Here is a 25846-nt window from a genome sequence, read left to right on the forward strand (position 1 = left end):
CGTCACAATAAAAGCATTGAAAATAGCATCCTACGCTTTATATTAAACTGTTTTTCTGTCGTCATCTTGTATTTTCATATTTTCCCACAAAGATATAAAAATAATCGAACATAATTGAAATTTTTGCCGTCAGGTTAATAGGACAATGTCTAGTTTAAATGAAAATGTTTAATAATTCAAAATATGATTGGTGCTTAGCCCTTTAAATATGTCAATTATTTATTAAAATTTTACTTTTAATTTTAATTACTTTTAATTTTCTTTAACCAAATAACAAATCGTGATGATGATATGGCTAACTTTGCATGATTATATGTTGTAAAGAAACAAAAAACTGGTTCTAAAACGGAATGTAAATTAGGTGGGCTATTTTGAGGCATTAGTAAAAAGTTGGTAAGCTATTTCCCCTTTATGACAATGTTATTTGTTATTTTTATTGTTACGCAATAATTAGAATTAGGTAATTCACTCTTAGAATATGTGGAAATTATTTGCCTCTTTGCAAATAGCATAAACGATTTTTTTTGCAAACGATAGAAAATTAGTCGATTTTACTTTAAAAAAATTCATGCAGACTTATAGTGCAATGGAAACGTTTTTTAGCGTATAGCTTAACTAGTTTTACAAATGTTCATAGAGATTTTAATTTTCCACAGTGTCAATATACAGGGTGTCCTAGAACTCGTGACCCAGAGAGAAAAGGCAACAATTCTGAACCAAAATTTCAAAACAAAAGTTTTCTAGCTCAAAAAATAATCGAGTTAAGACGAAAAAACGGCAGCCAATCCCGGAGCTGAACAGAATTTGAAAATTGGTAACTATGGACACATACCGCCATCCCATTGGTCAAGTGAATATTACACTCTCGTTGCCTAGGAAATTGGGATGGCCTTTTACTCCACCTCTAGAATAAGCTTTCGGGATTGGTTGTTAATTTTTTTACTCTTTCTCGAGTACTATTAAACTTAAGCAATTTTTGTTTTTAAATTTACCTTCTGTATTGGTGTCGGCACCTCCCCTTGTCCTATGGGTCATGAGTTCTGGGACACCTGTATTAAACAAGGTAATATGAGAGTTGATTATTATCTAATACTATTAGAAGATCATTGGAAGAAACAGTCTTTTGTTTCTGTCAAGTAATTTGACGTTGTCAAACTGGAAATTTTGTGAAAATTTTAATGATTGATTTTGTCAACGTTCTTTTATGAAAAACTAATCACGGACTTTTGCTTTCCATTTTTTGCATTTCAAGACAGTTTTCATCTTATAACCTCAAAATTGGCAGCCGTCAAATTATTAATTATATTTTACATCTTAAATTTTAATTTTTTTGTTAATTGTTAATTTATGTCTTTAAACATGATTTGTCAGTAAAACACTGTTTGTATCAAGGCATTTAGAGTTTATGACCGTAAACTATAAATTCACGCTATTTGAAGACTATTTTTGGATTCAATGCATTTAACTAACATTCTGTTTTCTTTCTTTACATTGTAGTTACCGTTTAATAAATAATTAAGATTCATGAACCGTTTACACAATCGTATAATTTTAATTCCATGAAGGTTAATTATTATTAATTTCTAAATATCGTAATAATAAAGGACTAAAATTATTTGGCTTAATTAAGCCAACAGAAATCGACATAATCTTGATTACGAATTAAGGGAATTGTTAATTTTGGTTTCAATAATTAAACTAATTGTGTTCTATCTAATATTTTGTTAAAAAATCAGTATTATCAGTCTGATCAGCATGACAATTTTAGAATTCAATTTAGTTTTTTTGAAAGTTATAAATGTTTTTTCGGGATTTTGGTTCAGAATTGTTGCCTCCATAAACCTTTTTTCTCTGGGTCCCGAGTTCTGAGACACCCTGTATAGCATACGTAATTTTTGCCGCTCTTCTAGTTTCTTCTAGTTTGTGACACTTAAAAAATGTTTGACTTTTCTAAATAAATGGTCATTGTCAACCACTAGGCAACCGATTAATTTTGCGCTTTTCAGCTTAATTTTAAAAGAGCAAAATAACGTTTTGTATTAACATTAGGCATTTCAAGACGTAAGTATGTAAATGTCACCCAAAGTATGTAAATGTCACCCAAAACATGAACTCTAGTAGAATTTTGTAAACCTTAAGTTCATTATAAGGGAAAATTTATGCCTTAATTTTTAGTGACTGTAGATTCCCAAGCAAGCACTCAGTAATTGAAAAAACGAAATTCAGCTACTAGTTTTTTCTGAAGATTCACATAGTGAATAGTTGGTCCGCCATTTTTTTGAACACCCTGTATGTGGGATTAATTATTATCACAATAGCTAGTCTGTTTAATTTGTTAAATTAAACGAGTTAAATCATCTTTATCGTTGACCTCTTATTAATGTCGATATTAATGAATCAGTTTGTCTGAAAAAGGATGCGTTAATGGGTGTCATTAACGCTCTCTTTTTCATTATGCAGCTCTTTTTGTAATTTTGACATTTTGACATATGCAACCAGAAATACACACAGAAATAAAACAAAAACTACGGCATTATCTTCAACTATGTTTCTATTTCTGAATATTTACTTTTACTCGGTAATAAACTTGAACATGCATCGTTTGCGCTTTGGACCACTGCAGCCGGTAGGGTATTATCACAATTTTCCAGGTCCATAATTACGACTTCAGCAACAACTTTTTCAAAATGGTGACACTTGTTGATAAAATTCGCATGTCATTTTTTTCAATGGTAACTATGTTTTTTTATCATAATGATTTTTCCGTGAAACTTTTGCCCATTTTGTCACCCAAATAAAGGTATTGTGTGGTCAACGATAAAACGTTGTAATAAACTCGTTTGTTAATGGGCGATTAATGATCTCCACTATTAAAGACACTCACTCGTTTCGCTCGTTCGTGCTTTAAACAGTGTCGATCATTAATCGCCTTCATTAACAAACTAGTTTATTAAATAACTATTTCGGTTTTTCTACATTTTACATTGCTCACGAGATCACACTATAGAAGAGTTCCATAAATTATTGAGTGGTTTTTTCCTATCCACCAAACAAACAGATACTTAAACTCTGAAACACCTGTAGGCCCTAGAAAAATATTGATTTTAGATAGTTTTTATGTTCGTTTTAAACCGTGAGAGTTCTCAGCAACTATAATCAACTTGATAAATGAGATGAACATGATTTAATCCATCCGAAGGTCAACGCAGAATTTTGGCGCAATTGTGAATGTGTGTCTCGTTTGGAGTGGAGTACCTTTCAAGAAAAAGAAAAATAAGATGAGAACATGACTAGTTTATGCTAATGAGAAGAAGTAGGCACGAGGAATGAAGAGGTCGTTGTTTTGATTCAGGGCAACGATAGGGAAAAACACGTTAAATTGAGAAAAAAAATTATCTGATAGTTACGGTAAGTTTCCTTTTTCCGCATTAAGTACGTGGAGGATTTTATTGTAGGGCATCGGACGGAAAGTACGTCGAAGTTGGAGAAACACCTGTGGTTAAAAGAAATAAGTACCTAATTTACACATTCGGATGGTAATTGTGTTTATTTTCTTGCGTCATTGGGCTCTTGGAATTGGACGTTGACAGGTTGGCATTGTTGTGAAAATCTTTGAGAAAAAGTTTATTTTATTACATGACTGTCTCAGAAAAATTTATTTAAAAGTCTCCATTTTATCATTAATGTCACTTTTTCCTTGAGTCAGAAACCTTGTGCAAAAGGAACAATCCTTGATTTTTCAACACAACTGAGCAACAAGAATCCAGAGAAAAGTGCTTAGTCTTCGCTGGTTTTGTTAAAAAAAAATTCTTTCATTTAATATGCAAAATATGAAGTACCGCTTTTCTTGTATTTTCTATTATAAAGCATACATTTCTCATTCCAAAAAATGTTAACGGTTTATTTAATGTTGTAAACAACTTAGAAAATGTCTTAAATGATCTCTCGGGTACGGGGGCTATTGTCTTACAGTAGGTATGTTTAATACGGGATTTGAATGCTTTCGAGTCTAATATCAATGTTATTTATGAGCACATTTTAGTAAAATTTAAAATGTAAATAATAATTCAGAGCAATGGCATATGATAAGTTCACTTGAAAATAAGGTTATACACACTCACATACACGTACTTATTTTTTCAATTGTAAAACAATTTTTACGTAAACAGTAAAACTTATTTTACCTAACAGTTATGCGATTTTAACTTGATTTTGTCATTAGAATTCCAGAACCGTTTTTATCGCAAACATCTTACGTTTTTCAAGCCATGTTTTTCAAATGACGGAACTAATAACAAGGTGTGTCCTAGAAATCCTAGCAGTTATTAAAGTGGCTCTTGAGATAATCAAATCAAATTCGTCTTAAAATTCCAAATAATTTGCTGCCTTAACCAAATTAAAATAAAATCAAAAGAGAATATTTTACTTGTACATGTATGTAGTACACTGTGTTTCAAAAAGAATTTCGTCTAGTCGCACATAATTTTTCGTAGAAATTAAAAAATGCCGGTTTACGATGATAATCACCGATCACACGATTTTTGACTTTGGCTTCTGAATGGCATAATTTGGTTGCTTCTACGTTACTAATAAAGAGAATAAAATTTTTTTGGATCAAAGTTTGCTTTTGTAGAAACCAGAGCAATTTTTCAAAATTAAAAAAAAGATTGATTTCTTATAATTTTATAATTTTATTATAAAAGCAATAAAAATTTTTTTGCTGAACATCGGAGTCTTTTTAATTCAAGAAAAATGATTAGTAATAGCATGCGAATGTGAACTAATTAAAAATTAAATTAAAAAATAAATATTTTTTGTGATTTCCTTATGCTTGTATGGATTTTTTCTCATTAACCTCAAATGTATTTTCCCATGATATGTATATTGTTAATTTAAAAAAATATGAGAATTAAGATCAATTGGGGTTAATTCTGATAATTTTTCCGTATAATAATAACAGTTACTAGGCTTAGAAGCAAAAGAGTTTATCTCCATAAATTATAGTTTCGAGAAAATTAACAAAACAGATATTCTAAAAAATCGCGGTTAAATATGCAATTTAAGAGCAAATTGCGAGTTATTGATGACTATTTATTTCAAATCGTGCGTAATATGTAGTCGTAACCTTTGATCCAAAAATAATTTTTTAGGCTTATTTTTATTCTTGGTTCCTTATGCTTCTAAGAAAAATTGGATTATTAAGTCCCACTTAGTAATAGAAACTTTCAAAAAAATTAACAATGTTTTTACAAAAAAAAAGGTAAAACGTTATTAGAAATAATTGCTAACAAAGATATATTAAAATTAATCCAAATTCAGCAACTTCTATAGACTATTTAACCTTAAAAAACTCCCACAAATTTTGTTCTTGTGACATAAAAAATGTCGAAATTAAGTTCAAGTTTTTTTGTATTTTTTTTAGCTGCTGGAAATAAAAATGTTTACAAATTCTCCTTTTCGCTCTAAATTTTTGTAAATTGGCACTATAAATAAGACAGTCAAGAGTGATAATCTCTACAAATTCCGCTAAAATCACATAAAAAAAAAGGAAATTACAGAATTTTAGGAAAAATTGATGGCATTTTTTGGTCTCAAAACGAAAATTTCTAAAAATTCGACTTTTTGATCTAAATTTTTGCAAATTAGTGATTTTACTAAAACAATCAAAAGAAACAACATGCATAAATTTCGTTCCTGTCGCACTAAAATAACGAAATTACAGTGTTGAAAAAAAATGACATTTTTACAGTTGTCCAAATAAAAATTTCTAAATATTCTCCTTTTTGGTCAAAATTTTTCTAAATCGGTACTCTTAATCAGTCAGTCAAGACTTACAAACTCCACAAATTTGGTTATAGTGGCATTAAAAATGCAGAACTTACAGGTCGTTAAAAATTTTTGGTCACATTTTATTTTAGTCAAAAAACAAAAATTTTTCTTTGCTTCTCGAAATCAAAATTTCTAAAAATTCTCGTTTTTGGTCTAAATTTTTCTAAATCGACACTCTTAATAAGGCAGTCGAGAGTGATAATCTAAATGTGGTTAAAATTGCATAAAAAATAACGAAATTACAGTATCTTAAAAAAATTGGTGGCATTTTTTTGGTCTTAAAACGAAAATTTCTAAAAATTCGACTTTTTGATCTAAATTGTTGCAAATTAGCGATATTACCAAAACAAACAAAAGAAACAACATGCATAAATTTCGTTCCTGTCGCACTAAAATAACGAAATTACAGTGTTGAAAAAAAATGACATTTTTACAGTTGTCCAAATAAAAATTTCTAAATATTCTCCTTTTTGGTCAAAATTTTTCTAAATCGGTACTCTTAATCAGTCAGTCAAGACTTACAAACTCCACAAATTTGGTTATAGTGGCATTTAAAATGCAGAACTTACAGGTCGTTAAAAATTTTTGGTCACATTTTTTTTTGGTCAAAAAACAAAAATTTTTCTTTGCTTCTCAAAATCAAAATTTCTAAAAATTCTCGTTTTTGGTCTAAATTTTTCTAAATCGACACTCTTAATAAGGCAGTCGAGAGTGATAATCTAAATGTGGTTAAAATTGCATAAAAAATAACGAAATTACAGTATCTTAAAAAAATTGGTGGCATTTTTTTGGTCTTAAAACGAAAATTTCTAAAAATTCGACTTTTTGATCTAAATTGTTGCAAATTAGTGATATTACCAAAACAAACAAAAGAAACAACATGCATAAATTTCGTTCCTGTCGCACTAAAATAACGAAATTACAGTGTTGAAAAAAAATGACATTTTTACAGTTGTCCAAATAAAAATTTCTAAATATTCTCCTTTTTGGTCAAAATTTTTCTAAATCGGTACTCTTAATCAGTCAGTCAAGACTTACAAACTCCACAAATTTGGTTATAGTGGCATTTAAAATGCAGAACTTACAGGTCGTTAAAAATTTTTGGTCACATTTTTTTTTTGGTCAAAAAACAAAAATTTTTCTTTGCTTCTCGAAATCAAAATTTCTAAAAATTCTCGTTTTTGGTCTAAATTTTTCTAAATCGACACTCTTAATAAGGCAGTCGAGAGTGATAATCTAAATGTGGTTAAAATTGCATAAAAAATAACGAAATTACAGTATCTTAAAACAATTGGTGGCATTTTTTTGGTCTTAAAACGAAAATTTCTAAAAATTCGACTTTTTGATCTAAATTGTTGCAAATTAGTGATATTACCAAAACAAACAAAAGAAACAACATGCATAAATTTCGTTCCTGTCGCACTAAAAATAACGAAATTACAGTGTTGAAAAAATTGACATTTTTACACTTGTCCAAATAAAAATTTCTAAATATTCTCCTTTTTGGCCAAAATTTTTCTAAATCGGCACTCTTAATAAGACAGTCAAGACTTATAAACTCCACAAATTTGGTTATAGTGGTATTAAAAATGCAGAACTTACAGGTCGTTAAATATTTTTGGTCACTTTTTTTTGGTCAAAAAACAAAAATTTTTCTTTACTCCTCGAAATCAAAATTTCTAAAAATTCTCTTTTTTGGTCTAAATTTTTCTAAATCGACACTCTTAATAAGGCAGTCAAGAATGATAATCTCCACAAATGTGTTTAAAATTGCATAAAAAATAAAGAAATTACAGGGTCTTAAAAAAAATTGGTGGCATTTTTTTGGTCTTATAACGATGATGTGGTACTTAGTTCCTTAGAAAAACCTAAAATCGTTTGTTTTACATCTAATGGGGATTATATTTCTATGTCTTAAAGAAGATGTAAAGAGTAACAAAAAACATTATTTAACTCATTTTTCACAAAAATCGGAGATAGACTCTTATGCTTTTGAGGTACCGAAATTATGATTTAAAAATTATCTACATAGTGTTAAGAGTAACGTTACGGCCATAGCAAAAGGGGTGATGGGGGCAGCCATGAAAGTAAGTTTCGAAATTTTTTTCGGGTTTTCTAGAACCGTTTAAGAGTTGGAAGGCTTTATTTGTAACCGGTCAGCGATTAATTTGCAAAGAACCATTGAATTTTGAATCAATGTCATCCTAGAACATTTTTTGATTAATGTTGAACTGACAGTTATAATTTTATATCAGTGACATTTTTGTTATTTACAATTATCATTAGTTTGAACATTTATTAAAAATTTTATTTTATTTTGTTATTTGAACAAAATTGCAGTACTTTTTCTTATTATTATTATTATTACTGACGCCACTAATTTTCAGCGACAAATTTTTCATTTGCTCCAAAGACTATTTGGATTTTCACAAAATCCTAAATTGGATTGAATTAATTTAATTGCACGATTTTAAAGCCTTGTATCTATTTTAATAAAATAAGAAAAAATTAAAATAATTATTGCAGATTCCAAGATAGTTTTTCTTTCTTGACGTTTCATCAAATCGAGTCTAAACAATTATTAAGAAAAGTCTAATTAATGTTTTATTTACAGTTTCCGTTAGGATTTATAATGGTGTCGTTAAATCATCAGTTAAAAATGCAATCAGAACTTGTAATTATCATTTTAATGTCAGTTAAGAGTTAAAATATCGCAACTTTAGCCCAAGATTACCAACATATTTGATTTGTACAGGCGATATACGTTATATCAGTTTGAAGTTTTTTAACAACTTTTTTAAATACAATTGCCATCTATACACTATAAAATTTTGTTGGAATTTAGATTGAGTTTTAGATAAGAAACATTTTTAAATTGGTACCCCAATTACCCCAATTAAAAAAAGATTCGTTATTCGCTTATGGGAGTTAGAAGTATAAATAAAAAACAGAGATTAGCAAGAAGTTTATTATTATTTTCTTTATTATATTATTATCATGTCTCTATAAGCTGGTAGAAATCTCTTATCGATCTTTGATTTTCTACAGCTTCTTGTCTTATTATTTAATAAGACTGCATACAACGTAATAACAGTATTTTATACAAAGGAGGGCAGCACGCTAATGAGGAAGAACATGCAGAATGAGGCCGAGAATTGACATTTAGAGTATTATTTTAGTAATTGTCCATTTACTCGCAGACGTTGCGTTGTATTGCTCAGGTATGAAAGAAAAAGTTTTAAATTAGGTACTTGCGTGAAGATTATGGGAACTTCATATGTTTATGTAATAAGATTTCATTCTAGTCTGTATAATTTTTTTTCTGCTACATTGAAAAAAGTAAAGAGTGCCACCTAAATCCGGAATTTAGCGCCTCATTTAAAATAAAAATTTTACTGAAGAATAAATTTTAGGGTACGACCATGAACTGCGTATTTTTGGTAGCCTTTTTGACTATTGAAAATGAACAATACAGATTTTTATCAAAATTGAATAAATGTTTTTTCTTATTGTGTGTATAGGGTCAAGGTCAATGTTAGAATTTATAATTACTATTATTACTTTACTACCGGTTTTTTTGTCTTAACTCGATTATTTTTTAGCTAGAATTTTTTTTTTCGAAATTGTGGTTCAGAATTGTTGCCTTCATTAGCCTTTTTTCTCTGGGTCACGAGTTAAAGTGCTGGTTTATCAAATAAAAAAATCCAAAAATCGTTGCTTCTGGTTCTAAAATTTTGTAATTTAGTACACTCGCTGAACGCACTACAAGTAATAAATCCACCAAATTTCATTACATTACCGTAAAAATTGACAAGGCAACAATATTTAATCAAAATTTTGGAATTTGAGCCAGTCCTACAATTAAAAAATTCCAAAAATTGTTGCTTTTGGGTCTAAAATTTTGTAATTTAGTACATTCAATGAACGCACTGCAAGTAATAAATCCTCCAAATTTCATTGACTTATCGTAAAAACTGTTGAAGATACAGAATTTAGAACAAAATTTTGAAGTTTAAACTCATTCTGCAAATAAAAAATTCCAAAGTTTTTGCTTCGGGTGCTAAAATTTTGTAATTTAGTACACTCAATGAACAAACTCAAAGTAATAAATCCTCAAAATTTCATTGATTTATCGTAAAAACTGTTGGAACTACAAAATTTAATCCAAAATTTTGAACTTTGACCTCGTCCTACAAATAAAAAACTCAAAAATCATTGCTTTCGATTATGAAATTTTGTAATTTATTGCACTTGCAGAACGCCCTGCAAGTAATAAATCCTCCAAATTTCATAGAATTATCGTAAAAACTGATGGACCTACAGAATTTAATACAAAATTTTGAATTTCGAGCTCGCCTTAGAAATGAAAAAATCCAAAAATCGTTACCTTTTGTTCTAAAATTTTGTAAATCAGTACACTCGCTGAATGCACTCCAAGTAATAAATCCATCAAAAATCATTACATTATCGTAAAAATTGACAAGGCAACAATATTTAATCCAAAATTTGGAATTTGAGCCAGTCCTAATATTAAAAAACCCAAAAATCATTACTTTCGATTCTGAAATTTTGTAATTTAATGCACTTGCAGAACGCACTCCAAGTAATAAATCCTCCAAATTTCATTACATTACCGTAAAAATTGACAAAGCAACAATATTTAATCAAAATTTTGGAATTTGAGCCAGTTCTACAATTAAAAAATTCCAAAAATTGTTGCTTTTGGGTCTAAAATTTTGTAATTTAGTACATTCAATGAACAAACTTGAAGTAACAAATCCTCCAAATTTCATTGATTTATCGTAAAAACTGTTGAAGATACAGAATTTACAACAAAATTTTGAATTGTAAACTCATTCTGCAAATAAAAAATTCTAAAAGTTTTTGCTTCTGGTGCTAAGATTTTGTAATTTAGTACACTCAATGAACGAACTCAAAGTAATAAATCCTCCAAATTTCATTACATTACCGTAAAAATTGACAAAGCAACAATATTTAATCAAAATTTTGGAATTTGAGCCAGTTCTACAATTAAAAAATTCCAAAAATTGTTGCTTTTGGGTCTAAAATTTTGTAATTTAGTACATTCAATGAACAAACTTGAAGTAACAAATCCTCCAAATTTCATTGATTTATCGTAAAAACTGTTGAAGATACAGAATTTACAACAAAATTTTGAATTGTAAACTCATTCTGCAAATAAAAAATTCTAAAAGTTTTTGCTTCTGGTGCTAAGATTTTGTAATTTAGTACACTCAATGAACGAACTCAAAGTAATAAATCCACCAAATTTCATTACATTATCGTAAAAACTGACAAGGCAACAATATTTAATCCAAAATTTTGGAATTTGAGCCAGTCCTACAATTAAAAAATTCCAAAAATTGTTGCTTTTGGGTCTAAAATTTTGTAATTTAGTACATTCAATGAACGCACTGCAAGTAATAAATCCTCCAAATTTCATTGACTTATCGTAAAAACTGTTGAAGATACAGAATTTACAACCAAATTTTGAATTTCAAACTCATTCTGCAAATAAAAAAATCCAAAAGTTTTTGCTTCTGGTGCTAAAATTTTGTAATTTAGTACACTCAATGAACGAACTCAAAGTAATAAATCCTCAAAATTTCATTGATTTATTGTAAAAACTGTTAGAGATAGAAAATTTAATACAAAATGTTGAATTTTGAGCTCGCATTACAAAAAAAAAATCCAAAAATTATTAGTTTTTTTTCTAAAATTGACTTTAAACTCATTCTGCAAATAAAAAATTCCAAAAGGTTTTGCTTCTGGTGCTAAAATTTTGTAATTTAGTACACTCAATGAACGAACTCCAAGTAATAAATCCTCAAAATTTCATTGATTTATTGTAAAAGCTGTTAGAGATAGAAAATTTATTACAAAATTTTGAATTTTGAGCTCGCATTACAAAAAAAATTCCAAAAATCATTACTTTTTTTTCTAAAATTTTGTAATTTAGTACTCTTACTGAACGCACTTCAAGTAATAAATCCACCAAATTTCAGTAGTTTATCGTAATAACTGACAGGGCTACAGAATTTAATACGAAATTCTAAATTCAAAGCTGGTCCTACAAATAAAAAATTTCAAAAATTGTCGTTTCTGGTGCTAAAATTTTGGAATTTAGTACATTTAATGAACGCACTGCAAGTAATAAATCCTCCAAATTTCATTGACTTATCGTAAAAACTGTTGAAGATACAGAATTTACAAAATTTTGAATTTCAAACTCATTCTGCAAATAAAAAATTCCAAAGTTTATGCTTCTGGTGCTAAAATTTTGTAATTTAGTACACTCAATGAACGAACTCAAAGTAATAAATCCTCAAAATTTTATTGATTTATTGTAAAAGCTGTTAGAGATAGAAAATTTATTACAAAATTTTGAATTTTGAGATCGCATTACAAAAAAAATCCAAAAATCATTACTTTTTTTTCTAAAATTTTGTAATTTAGTACACTCACTGAACGCACTTCAAGTAATAAATCCACCAAATTCCATTAGTTTATCGTAATAACTGACAGGGCTACAGAATTTAATACGAAATTCTAAATTCAAAGCTGGTCCTACAAATAAAAAATTTCAAAAATTGTCGTTTCTGGTGCTAAAATTTTGGAATTTAGTACATTTAATGAACGCACTGCAAGTAATAAATCCTCCGAATTTCATTGACTTATCGTAAAAACTGTTGAAGATACAGAATTTACAACAAAATTTTGAATTTCAAACTCATTCTGCAAATAAAAAAATCCAAAAGTTTTTGCTTCTGGTGCTAAAATTTTGTAATTTAGTACACTCAATGAACGAACTCAAAGTAATAAATCCTCAAAATTTCATTGATTTATTGTAAAAACTGTTAGAGATAGAAAATTTAATACAAAATTTTGAATTTTGAGCTCGCATTACAAAAAAAATTCCAAAAATCATTACTTTTTTTTCTAAAATTTTGTAATTTAGTACTCTTACTGAACGCACTTCAAGTAATAAATCCACCAAATTTCAGTAGTTTATCGTAATAACTGACAGGGCTACAGAATTTAATACGAAATTCTAAATATAAAGCTGGTCCTACAAATAAAAAATTTCAAAAATCGTCGTTTCTGGTGCTAAAATTTTGGAATTTAGTACATTCAATGAACGCATTTCTAAAATTTTGTAATTTAGTACACTTACTGAACGCACTTCAAGTAATAAATCCACCAAATTTCATTGACTTATCGTAAAAACTGTTGAAGATACAGAATTTACAACAAAATTTTGTATCTCAAACTCATTCTGCAAATAAAAAATTCCAAAGTTTATGCTTCTGGTGCTAAAATTTTGTAATTTAGTACACTCAATGAACGAACTCCAAGTAATAAATCCTCAAAATTTCATTGATTTATTGTAAAAGCTGTTAGAGATAGAAAATTTATTACAAAATTTTGAATTTTGAGTTCGCCTTACAAAAAAAAATATCCAAAAATTATTACCTTTTTTCTAAAATTTTGTAATTTAGTTTTTAATTTTTACTGACTGTAAAGTTAATGTAATTTTTTTAGTTAACCTATGTTGCTTTATTAAATTTTTAGCTTGTTTTTATTAACATATAGCGATTAACGCATGAAACCAATAGTACCTAATTAAAAAAATTACTCAATGATTGTATTGGAATTTTGTATACAAATTTTTAATAAATTAATTTGTGCGCCTTTTTAATTAATAATGTTAATCAAGCATTTTTTTCCCACACAGTTGAAAACAAACATAATTTTTACAATCCAAAAAATCTTCCTAATTAATGTCAATCAGGGCCAAAATCTTTATAACAATATAAACCTAACTTAACCACCATCAAACCCCAGTCATAATTAAAATGAACACAATGATTATTACGACTAATTACACAAACACGCCAGTCAATTAAATCGACGAATGAATGTTCAATTTCCTTGCGCACACAAACTGAACAGTTAATTGAAACGCATCGAAAAATTCCCCAAAATGGCCATTATTCGAGCTCTAGTTCCGAAAATTCGACTGCATTAAATCGCATCTATGACCTGAAGGTCGCGATCCTTCCTCCACCTCTGAAAGAACCTCGTTCTCGCGAGCGGTACAAGTTTCTTGCAGGAGACGATTTGAATTCAGTAGTGTAAACGAACCACTCGAGCAATTCACTGAACGGTGTCGGGGTGTCATCATGATTCCGATAATTGGTGTTATCATCGGAATTACGACAGTGGCAGCGGCACCTGCTGAATTCTACGAGAGCAGGTACGACCATTTGGACGTGGAGAGCGTCCTCAATAATAGAAGGATGGTTAATTATTATGCTGCCTGTTTGTTGTCTAAAGGACCATGTCCTCCGCAAGGAGTAGAGCTCAAGCGTAAGTACCTAAAAATTTTAATACCCCACGCACACCCACAGTCCAATGAATTTTTTTGATATTAAAATTTTGAGTGTCACCGACCGGAAGACTTCCGCTTTTTAAAATGATTGTTTACCGTTTTATATTACATAATTTATCACTTCCTTATAGTCAAAATTGGTGTCGTACTGATGGTACGTTGATGGGTGTTTCCTAAAATTACTCAGTGAAAGTACTGCACCAAAATCTGTTTAGTTCCACTTCAACAATGTTCTGATATCCAGTATCCATTAACCTTTCACTTGCGATATTCTGAAAAAATTTGAAGGTTGTTGTGATATCGTACGGGTGATTTCATACAGGTGTCTTATAAATATGTAATTTTTATTATAACAATCTCAAGTGCAGTCAATGTTTTTATTTTTATACTGAAGAACTCGTGCAATAACTGATCAAGAAGGTGTGTCTGCAAAAATTCTACTTGCAAAGAATGTATGGGCAAAGTTTTAGGTAAAGGCTATCATGTTGGTTGCTACATTGGGCTATTTTTGGCCATGTCAAGTCTAAAACAAGATGTTTTGTATTTTTTACCACGTCGATGAAAAAACAAAACAGAATTTTGTACAAGATTAAAGACTACACAACCTGCTGGGTATAATAAGTGTCAAAATTCGATAAGTTGATTTATTACGTTTATTTTACAAAACCAAGGTTTAAGTTATTAAGAAAATATATTTTAATTGACAGAGCAAGGCTAGAACAGAATGTGCTACCAGTATGACAAAGTTGTGTGAATACAAATTTTGATTGTCATGTCGGAATTACAATCAAATGTCTGAAAAAGCAATATGTTTAGAAATACATGACAAAAACAATTTTGCAGCTGCAAAATAAAATGTTAATTTGGACAAAATTAGATTCTTATTAATATCAAATTGAGAAGATCTTTGTTTTAAAGAACAAACAAGTTTTTTAAGTTAACGTTTATTTGAGTTTAAATATTACTTAAATAATTATTGTATAGGTAACAATTATTTACAAGATAAGATCCAGGTTAATTTAATATGCAATGTAAAATCATGAATGCCTAAATTAATTGTTTAATTATTTTAATTGTTGCAGTTGTCAAAATTTTAATTAGCAATTAAATCATTAATTTCTTTAAATTGTACAAAACAATGAAAAAAAAGATAAAATTTGACAACACGAGACTATAAATTATTGCTTAAAATGAAGGACCTGATAGGCATTAAATTCGCAGATTGATGTCTGTGGTGTGGTAAATCATTTTATACAGGCCATCAATATCAATCATCGTTTATATTTTTTTTGTGTCCATTTATTACATACGTTGGTGAAATAAAAGTAACTTTCGAATGGTCTCAACGAACGTCTCATTTTTTATTTTTACAAAAGACCGTATTTGCATAATAAGGTTGCTTTGAAGTCAGATTATTTATTCTCTTTTACTCGAAATACATTGTACAAGGTGTTTATAAATGTTTCTAGCATCAAGGGTGGCTATGAAATGTCAAAGAAATTTGCCGCTCGTTATAAACGTGGGTTTAGATTTTTCAACAGACATTTGTAGTTAACTTCAATCATAGAGCAAAGGTGAAGAAAACTGTTCTAGTTGTGGTTTGAAACCTGAAAGTAAAAAATTTGGACACAAAACCGTAACTGAAACGTCGTTGACGTAAGTAACATTATAAATAATTTTCAAGATAGTTATATTCACCATGAAAACAAAGCGGCAAAGCAGTGCACGACAGGAATTTCAGAACCACCCTTGATGCTAGAAACATTTATAAACACCTTGTAGGTACTGATTATATTAATTTTTTTTTTAATTCGGTGTTTTAAGAGTTACATTATCACTGTTTGGTGAGTTGTGAAATTCATCCAATAATAAACGTTTTTTGATGACAGTTGACACTTGAATACAGTTTCACCAATTTAACCGTTCTAGCGAAATATCCGTGAATGAAAACTTCAAATTATTCTAAAAACATTTAAATATTCCTTAATAGAAAAAAGTAGTACAGTCAAACTTCGATAACTTGAAGTAGCAGTTACCAGAGAAAAACTTGGACTTATTGAGTCTTCGAGTTGATGAAATTTAATTTTGGTTTATATTTAGGAGTGTTATAATAGTATATTAAAGAACGTGTTTTATAATGGCCAATTTTGGCACCAATGCCATTATAAAATAAGTCCTTTATACTATTTTCTTGAATTTGCACCCTTTTTTTAATAAACACTTTTCGAGAGTTTTCGTGTTACACGATTGGTAATGGTTTTGTAACCACGACTTGCCACTTGATTTTCAAATTCAATTAAAAATTTGACGTTTATTGAGTTTTACTTAACGTAACCTAACCTAACAACCTGCATTCACATCTTTTATATTTATTAGGAACATATATTGTTGGCCTCTAAGGACAATTCAATTATATTGATACATTTTTTGTTCACGCAGCAATTTATTAAACACGATTCGTAAAATCCGTAATGTGAAATTGACCAAGAACTTGGCAGGAAACAGGTGACAGCTAGATTAATTAGTTTTGCCAACTCTTTAAAAACAAAATTTCCTACTTTGAGTTCTTTTTTTATACAGGCGTTGTAAATTTTTTAATTATGAATCGATTTCAAAAATTTTAAAAACAAGTTAAATGGTTTTTAATTTACTATAAACTGATGATTTTAAATTTTTTCTAAATGTCTTAGTATCTTTTGGGCGATATTCAACTTTCTTATTTTAAATTGGAATCATTTTTTTTTCATAATTTGGAAGATCCTAATTTTCTTGATTCAAAAATGTGTAATATGTTCTACTTTTACAAAAAAATATTTTTTAAAAAATCATCAAAATTGAAAAAAAAAGCAATAAAAGTTAATAAAATCTAGGTGCATGGTGTCAAATAAAAGAATGCCGTTATTGTAATGTCAAAAAGCAGCAAATAACAGAAAGGAGTGGCAATCTTTTTTAAAATTATTAATAACAAAAGACAATAATAATTACAAATCAGAAAAAACATCTACCTAATTTAATTAAAATACTGTTTTTCACTGTTTTTCATTGCACAATTGACACCTACGAGAAATGCATTTCGCATTGTGAGGTGTAGCCCCATCTTGTTGAAAGAAAACTTGTTCTTTCTGTTATTTGCTGCTTTTTGACATTACAATAACGGTATTGTGTTATTTGACACCACGCACCTAGATTTTATTAACTTTTATTGCTTATTTTTTTCAATTTTGATATTTTTTGTTAAAATATTTTTTGTAAAAGTAGAACATATTACACATTTCTGAATCAAAAAAATTAATATCTTCTAAATTATAAAAAAGAAATTAGGGTGCCAATTTAAAATAAGAAAGTTGACTACCGCCCAAAAGATACTAAGACATTTAGAAAAATTTTAAAATTATCAGTATATAGTAAATTAAAAACCATTTAATTTGTTTTTTAAATTTTTGAAATCGGTTCATAAATAAAAATTCTACAACGCCTGCCGTTTTTTAAAAATCGCCCTGTAGATACTTATAAACGACTCCAAATTGAGTACTCTAATGAACCTATTAAAGCGGCAAATTCGAAAAATGTATTAAAAATGTTATAATACAGGTGTCCCAGAGAAAACGGGCTTATGGAGGCAACAATTCTGAACCAAAATTTGAGAATAAAAATGTTTTTGCTCAAAAAATGTTCGAGTTAAGACGATAGCCAATCCCAGAGCTGAACAGAATTTGAAAATCGTAACTATGGACACATACTATCATCCATTGGTCAAGTGAACATTACACTCTCGTTGCCTAGGAAATTGTAATGGCCTTTTACTCCACCTCTAGAATAAGCTTTCGGGATTGGTTGTTAATTTTTTATTTAAAATTCGTGTTATCGAAGTTCGACTGTATAAAATATACGTTTCATGGCGCACTTGTTCCTTAGAAATCTTGCCTAGCGGCTCATTTTCCTACTTCGAAACCCGAAACTTGTAATTTAATATACCTACTATTAAAGCCAACTTATATGAATTTTTGTGCAGAAAATTCTAATTTATAACATTAATTATTTTAGGTAAAACTGATAATTTTACAATGTTAATTACTTAATTGAAATAGAGAAAGACACAATAATATCAACACTTTTTAAATTACCTTATGACTTATTTGACGTTGTAATCAATTAAATTAATTGTTAAATCTTAAGCTATTTGTTGAACCAAATTATGTAACTGAAAAGTGTTTACTAGTTTTTGCTACTCATTTAAATTCCGGGAGGCACTAATTTAGACATACCTAAAGATTAATATCATGAAATCCCCGTTCTCATAAACAATATAAAATACCCAAAATCGAGGAAAAACCGCAGCGTATAATTGAAGTATTTTTGAAAGCGAAAGTTGAAGTGGCTGCAATACAATAAATAAAAATCAAATTATTAAATTAATTGCAACTATTAGAAAAATTTTAATTCATCTATTTATTACTCTTGATTTTTAAAATTTTTCGCTTGTGGTTTCTGCAGTTCAAAGACCCAAAAATTAAATTCCGTTAGAGATGCATTAATTTTGTTGATATCTTTCATGTTAGATTACTGAAAGTGATTATTTAGCTATAATTATTATTATCAACGAAAACAAACATATTGACCAGTATTTAATTTCATTTTAATTGCTATTAGCGTGATGGAAAGATTTTATTCTGCAATTAAAATTTAGTTATTTAAAGTTAATACAAATTTGAGTTCCAGGAAACAAAAATAAAACAATGCTTTTTAAACTATATTATAAGTACTTAAAATTATAATTTTCAGATTATTTACAGATTATTTTAAACGATAGTCTGTCTCATTGTCAAATTAATTTATACTGGAATACTTAATATGGTAACCATTGTTGTAAATGGAGACAAAAAATTAATTTGTTTTTGATATCACGAAAATTTAACATGCAGACAGCATAATTGTTTTAACGAAAATAATCTCTTTCTGACAAAATAAACAATGAGCTTGGCTGTAATCTAATAGATAATGCATAATTATGTTAAACACCTGTTTCTCAAAAAATAACCTTAATTATTTTCCACAGAAAATATTTATAAGTGTAAATGTAACTGCAAACTTGAAACTTCATTGAGGACATTTTTTTTGTTCAAAGGCCGAAGAGCAATGCACCGTTTCAGACTTGTTGGCACTGAGCAAATACAATCAGAGTTTGTACGTTTTTTATTGGACGTGAATAGTCATCAAATTATGATTATCGCAGCCATAATTCCGTGTTATGTCTGTCAACTTAAAAGCATCTAATGGATTTTCTTACTTTTACATCAAACAAACTTCTTTTCCTGGTTCCACCTGCACAAAATATTTGTAAACTATTGACACAGGAAAAGGTCAAAGAACATGAAAGTTACCAACAAATTTCACCAAATGGATCGAGAACAAATTCAAACTTTTGCAATCGTATTTTGTACAGATTTCACTTCGACGTTCAAGGTTGATAATTTAAGTCATTGTTAGGTAAGCACGGATACGAATATCAATAAATTAATGAATTTTTCCATATAAATCGCATTTCACAGCGATGTGTTTAAAAACTACTTAGATTTATTGTTTTTAAATACTCTTCTCGGAGTTTATCGCATAAGGTCATTGTAAATTAATGACCATGAAAAAACAACCTAACAAGGATTTATAATTGTGTGCTATATTTATCGTTTGGTTTTTGGTCTGGCGCATCCACCATTTTTCGAGTTCCTTCCTGTGTTATTTTTCCAAGAATAAACGACACTGACGTCAATGACGGTGTAATCTTTGATATCTGTGACTCATTAAAAACTCATCTTCAATTCACATTGTTTGGTAAACAAATCCATGTTGTTTCAGTCCAACGCCATTCTGCGATGGAAATTTAAATTGTAGATTGATTTATTAAACTTCTTTGTACGTAGTTATTTTTATTCATCAACACAACCGATTACGTAGAGGAGTAAACACTGTTTTCTTTTGCGTAACTTTTCCGATAGAAATCTTTAAGTAACCAATTTACATGCACGAATCTATCAATCTGAAGACAACGTATAACTCGAACTTGCCACGTTGCGACAAGCATGTTATAGTATATTATTATATGAGCAATTTACGGTAGTCATTATTCACGAGGATGACGTTTGCGAAACGAGCCGTAGGCGAACGTTGAACAGTTTGCAATACTTACAGATGGTGTGGTGATGTCCATCGTTGAATTCTCCTTTGATGTCTTTCTGCCGTATCCAATTTGTTTTGCATTGAGTCATCGATTTATTGTTGCTGAAGTTGCTGAAGATCTCCTAAATGAATGTATACAATTCAGGGTTAAGAAGATCCAAAACTGTGGCAATTTGCTCCCCATCGAAGCAAACTTGTTAATTCCAATTCTTTGACTTGTGCAACGACCATTTTGATAATTGAAAAAAAAGAACGGCATGCAACATCAGGAGGGCGTAGAGGAATGTATTTCTTGATTATTTCATAAAAATCACCTGTGATTGTAAATTTGCGAACTATCTTGTTTTTTGTGTTCGGTAGGGTGACTAACATTGCAGACTTAAATCCTGAATATTCATTTCTTTCATCTCATTGACACCCATGACACCCATAACTAATGCCACCTAAGTAAAAAAAACGTTAGTAACATTTTTAGTCACGCAGGTTTTACAAACTGTACCTTGGTTGCCAAATACATTTTGTCATTTGCATTCTTGATGAAATTGTGTACCTCTTTTGAAGTAGGCATAGAAAAGGTTTTTGTTTATAAAATAGAACGTCAGCTTCGTAGTTACCGTTGTCTTCTATGGATGTGGCGCCACCCAATTTTTGGACATGGAACTAAATTGAAAAAAACTGTCAAAAGCTCCCGCCGGGATTCGAATTTTATACACTTGTACTGCGCTTTTGCTGTTGTCTTCATTGACTTTATCTTTGTTCCTTACTCCATTACCGATTCTCCCTTATAGTTGTATTTTTATGGAAAATAACATGCTTCAATTTTTTCCATAAACATGAACATATCAAGAAGCCTTTTTAGCAACGCCACATATTTTTTGGATCTTGCACAATTTAACAATGGAACATCTCCGTTTTGCATTTTTTTTATTGCTTAACGTAAAGCAACGTTAAATACTGCACGAACCAATAATAGGAAGAGGTAAAGCATAACAATAACACAATAGATCAATTTTGAACATCCAAAAACGGAAAACTTACCATGTTAAATTGAAAGGTGTGGGTCAAAATATCGTCTGATTTCTTAATAATTTTTGCGGGAAGAGTAAAAGCAGTTTTAGGATAAAATGTCTTTATTACCTTTTTTCTGTTTTTGAATCAGCAATATCAATTATTTAAAAACTACAGGGTGATTTTTTTAAAACGACAGGCGTTGTAGAATTTTTATTTGTGAACCGATTTGAAAAATTTAAAAAGCAAATTAAATGGTTTTTAATTTACTATAAACTGATGATTTTAAAAATTTTCTAAATGTTTTAGTATCTTTTGGGCGATACTCAACTTTCTTATTTTAAATTGGAACCCATATTTTTTTTTTTCATAATTTGGAAGATATTAATTTTCTTGATTCAGAAATGTGCAATATGTTCTACTTCTACCAAAAATATTTTAAAAAAAATTATCAAAATTGAAAAAAAATAAGCAATAAAAGTTAATAAAATCTATTGCATGGTGTCAAATAAAAGAATGCCGTTATTGTAATGTCAAAAAGCAGCAAATAACAGAAAGGATCGGCTTTTTTTTTTGAAATTATTAATAACAAAAGACAATAATAGTTACAAATCAGAAAAAACAACTACCGAATTTAATTAAAATACTGTTGAAACGCCATCCCGTTTTTTTCATTGCACAATTGACACCATGCACCTAGATTTTATTAACTTTCATTGCCTAAATTTTTTCATTTTTGATTTTTTTTAAATATTTTTTGTAAAAGTAGAACATATTACACATTTCTGAATCAAGAAAATTAATATCTTCTCAATTATGAAAAAAAAAATATAGGTGTAAATTTAAAATAAGAAAGTTGAGTATCGCCCAAAAGATACTAAGACATTTAGAAAAATTTTAAAATCACCAGTTTATAGTAAATTAAAAACCATTTAATTTGTTTTTTAAATTTTTAAAATCGGTTCATAAATAAAAATTCTACAACGCCTGCCGTTTTAAAAAAATCACCCTGTATAAAAGAAAATCCTTAATTTTTAACACTAAGGTCCGGTTTACAGAAGCTAAATTTAAAACTTAAATTTCAATAAACTATACTTAACATCATGTTAAAGTGATCGTTTTTCCGACAATCAAATGTCAAGAATAATCAAATTAGCGGGATTAACTTAATTTCAATTAAATTATTGTGTCAACCGACTCTAAATGTAAAAACGAACAACAAACAAGTGCAAATTGATTTTACATATAAAATACTGTGTATAAATGTTGAACACAATTAATCAGGGGCAAGTCCAGCTCAGGTGTCAATATTTAAACGTCGCAATAAATATTAACGATTGAACAGAAAAATGTTTTTTACTATGTTTTATTTGGGAGGCATTGTTTCCGTTAAAAACGTGTTTCTTTTACACCCTGTTGGATTGCAAATCAGGATTCAATAGACTCGGCACAGCCTGGAAGGCCGTTTTGTGTGATCAAATTGTCAATTAGGCAGCTAACCTATTTGATTTTATGACCAAAAAATCACCATCGACGATGTTGCGGGGTAGAGTGCGGTGTTGGTGGTTTTTTAATAAAAAAACGGACTTTACACCCGGTTTACCGAAACAAAATTAAATCCTTACTTTTGATCAAAGATTTTTACAAAACCAAATAAGGTTATTGGGGTTTTTACATCTGACAAACTATGTTTGAAAAACTAAAACTCGAGAAAATGTATAAATTGACGCTTCAAAAATTATTAATGCTAGTTGGCCATAATTAGTAAAACGTGTAAACAGTTTAGCAAAATTACCAACACATTGTTGCCAAATTTTAACAGCACTAGGATTGTTAAATGTGCCTTTATACAATTTCCTGCTAAAGTGATACTGTTACTCTAACAATTTAGAATGAAATGAAATATTTAACATTATGTTAAAGTGACATAAGTAAGTTGCAAGTTTAATTTAATTTCAATTATTGCATTAAAAATTAAAAATTACATCTTTAATTAAACTTAATATTTGATTCCATCATCCATCCATGTCAGCAATCAAACTTAATTAAATGCGTGATTAATTTAATCGCAATCAACTTATAGTGGAAATGAGGTCATTGCTTAAAAATACGAACATTGATTCAAAATTTCTTTCAATGGTCTTCAAATCATGTTGTTTAGTCGACTCAATCTGCATGAGTTTTCAAGTTAGTTGTAAATAAAATATGGTTGTCTCACCTTTGTACCAAAACTGACCGCCCAGATCTCAAGCAGACCAACCCAAAAGTTGTAGGGGTAAAATGTATTGTTGGGTGCATATTATATTCATACCATGGTGCATTATTTTTGGACGCAATTGTACCTCGGCAGGAGTAGAATTTTCCGAATCACTATCATCACTATCCATTTTTTAATATAAAACCCTCTGTACTTCACTGCAATTATTAGATTTAAAACGAGAAATTGTAAACTGCATCAGATCACGAGAGTCAACAACTGTCACCATGGTAACGCTGCTTCTCGTGTGTGATAGGTTAGCATAAGCGCGGACGATTTGAAATAATGCAAACTGCCATAGCAACCACCCAAGGGTTTTTATCAGTGCACCAGTGAATTATAAAAATCTCCACCTATGATTGGCTGAAGGCCGTGAAGTATGAATTCATTATTCACATGCTTGAAATATAAGTAACATCGAATAAGTTGAAATAATGGAAATATTATTGAAAAACATGTTATTGTTGTTTTCATCGAAACTATTCATTTGCTCACGCAAGTTCTGACATGGTTACACGGGTACTCCCTCTAAATAAAGCATCAAAATTGGTATTATTTCTAACAATTTTTTTTCCAGAGCTTCTCCCAGAGGTGTTGGCCACAAACTGTGCTAGATGCAGCGAAAAACAGAAAGTCTCAGCTTATCGTTCTGTTAAGCGCCTCAAGAAAGAGTACCCGAAGATATGGGCTCAGTTGGTGGCAGTTTGGGATCCCAACGACACCTACGTCCGGACGTTCGAAGCATCTTTTGAAGACCAGAATTCTGTCATTCCTCCACCCTCTCAACCCCCAGTTTTGTTTAACAGATTTGGAGACACTGATAATGCGGATGCAAATAGTGCAGCTTCTGTGACTCCCTCTACGACTAGCACTAGCACTACTGTTCGCACTACTACTACTAGTACTAGCACTACTACTGCTAAGCCTACTAATAAACCCACTAACAATCCTCCTTTATCTGTAACACGTCCACAATTTGTTATAACCAAACCACCACAAGCGCCACCGTTTACGACTGTTGGGGCTAACCTCCAAGCCACGGTGAGTTTTGGTACTAACTTAGTAGGGGGTATTGTACGGAGCTTGGGTACTTTGGGGTCGAAAGTGGTTGAATCGGGCACCAAATTGGCCAATATGGTGATTTCAGCCGCGTTACGAACTTAATTTTAGTTAGTTTAAATGTTTGTTTCGTAATTAATCCACTTATCACAATTTTAGGTCTCATTCTTGGCGGCACTAAAAAAAATTGTGCTCCAGTTGTGCCAGCACAAACTGGAAATTTTTAACAGAATACTATCTGGAAGATAACTGTGACTAACACTGAGGATGAGGAAGAAGAAGGGCATTAATGTTATTTGTTTTATTCACTGCTTCTGGAACTTTTTGCATCTTTCAGATAGACTGATTTTGGGAGTCTCGATTGGCTGTGTTAACGTCGAAATTTTATGTAAATTTGACGTGATGAGGTCATGGTTTAGCTCCATGGCCGCCGTTCAAATTTATTCAGTCATTTCTTGATATCAGGTATTTCTACACTAGTTCTTTTGCACATCCCTAATTCTAGAGGCTTCATGTAAGAACTAACAATCCCCAAATGTTAGAAGCATACCTGATATTGATCTTTAAAGCGGATAAGTTAAATCATGTGATATTCTTGTAATTTTTAAAAAGCAGTAATGTGTATTATTAGCGGCAATAAAAATGTCTTGTAATTACAATGTTATTTCTATGTCTGTGCAAAAATCGCAGCGGCAATAAAGTTATTATCTGTCTACTTCTACATAGTTTCATCAATCATATCTGCGTTAAGAGATTAGATAGATAAATAACAGTAATTAGTCCCATCCAAAACAGGTCCGACTTTAGGAAATTTCCAAAACCCCTGAACCTTTATTTCGTGACGATGAGAAGTTCTAATCAAAACTAGTGGGCCTTGAGAGCAAGCTTAATTGTAAGTGGCAAATTATGCTAAAAAAAACTGACAAAAACAACAGTTTTGCAGATCAAGATCAGAGTGTAAAATAAAGCAGTGTGAGAATGTTTTATATTACATAAGAAAGGAATTCGAGTGAAAAAATGCAAACGAATATTAACTAAATTCGGATAGGAACTGAGTATTTGCATATTTTGTCACAATAGAGAAACTACGTGTCTTCATAGGATTT

At 29.8% G+C, this 25846-nt stretch overlaps 1 protein-coding gene across 2 annotated transcripts; it reads left to right on the forward strand.

The window, feature by feature from the left end:
* The first annotated feature begins 13926 nt into the window (after window positions 1-13926).
* Window positions 13927-25399, forward strand: LOC148180782 (uncharacterized). 2 transcript variants are annotated; one of them, XM_088043807.1, is made up of 3 exons: window positions 13942-14220; window positions 24259-24722; window positions 24900-25399. In XM_088043807.1, exons 1-3 carry the CDS (start codon window positions 14034-14036, stop codon window positions 24987-24989), a joined length of 741 nt encoding a protein of 246 aa, XP_087899933.1. In that variant the 5' UTR covers window positions 13942-14033; the 3' UTR covers window positions 24990-25399. The 2 variants fall into 2 exon arrangements, with proteins under 2 accessions (XP_087899941.1, XP_087899933.1); XM_088043815.1 differs by having other exon boundaries at window positions 13927-14220; window positions 24259-24993.
* Window positions 25400-25846: the final 447 nt, after the last annotated feature.

The sequence above is a fragment of the Gnatocerus cornutus genome, chromosome 1 (genome assembly GCF_029298725.1).
Source record: "Gnatocerus cornutus isolate USDA-ARS CGAHR chromosome 1, icGnaCorn1.1, whole genome shotgun sequence".
In the NCBI taxonomy this organism is placed as follows: Eukaryota; Metazoa; Arthropoda; class Insecta; order Coleoptera; family Tenebrionidae; genus Gnatocerus; species Gnatocerus cornutus.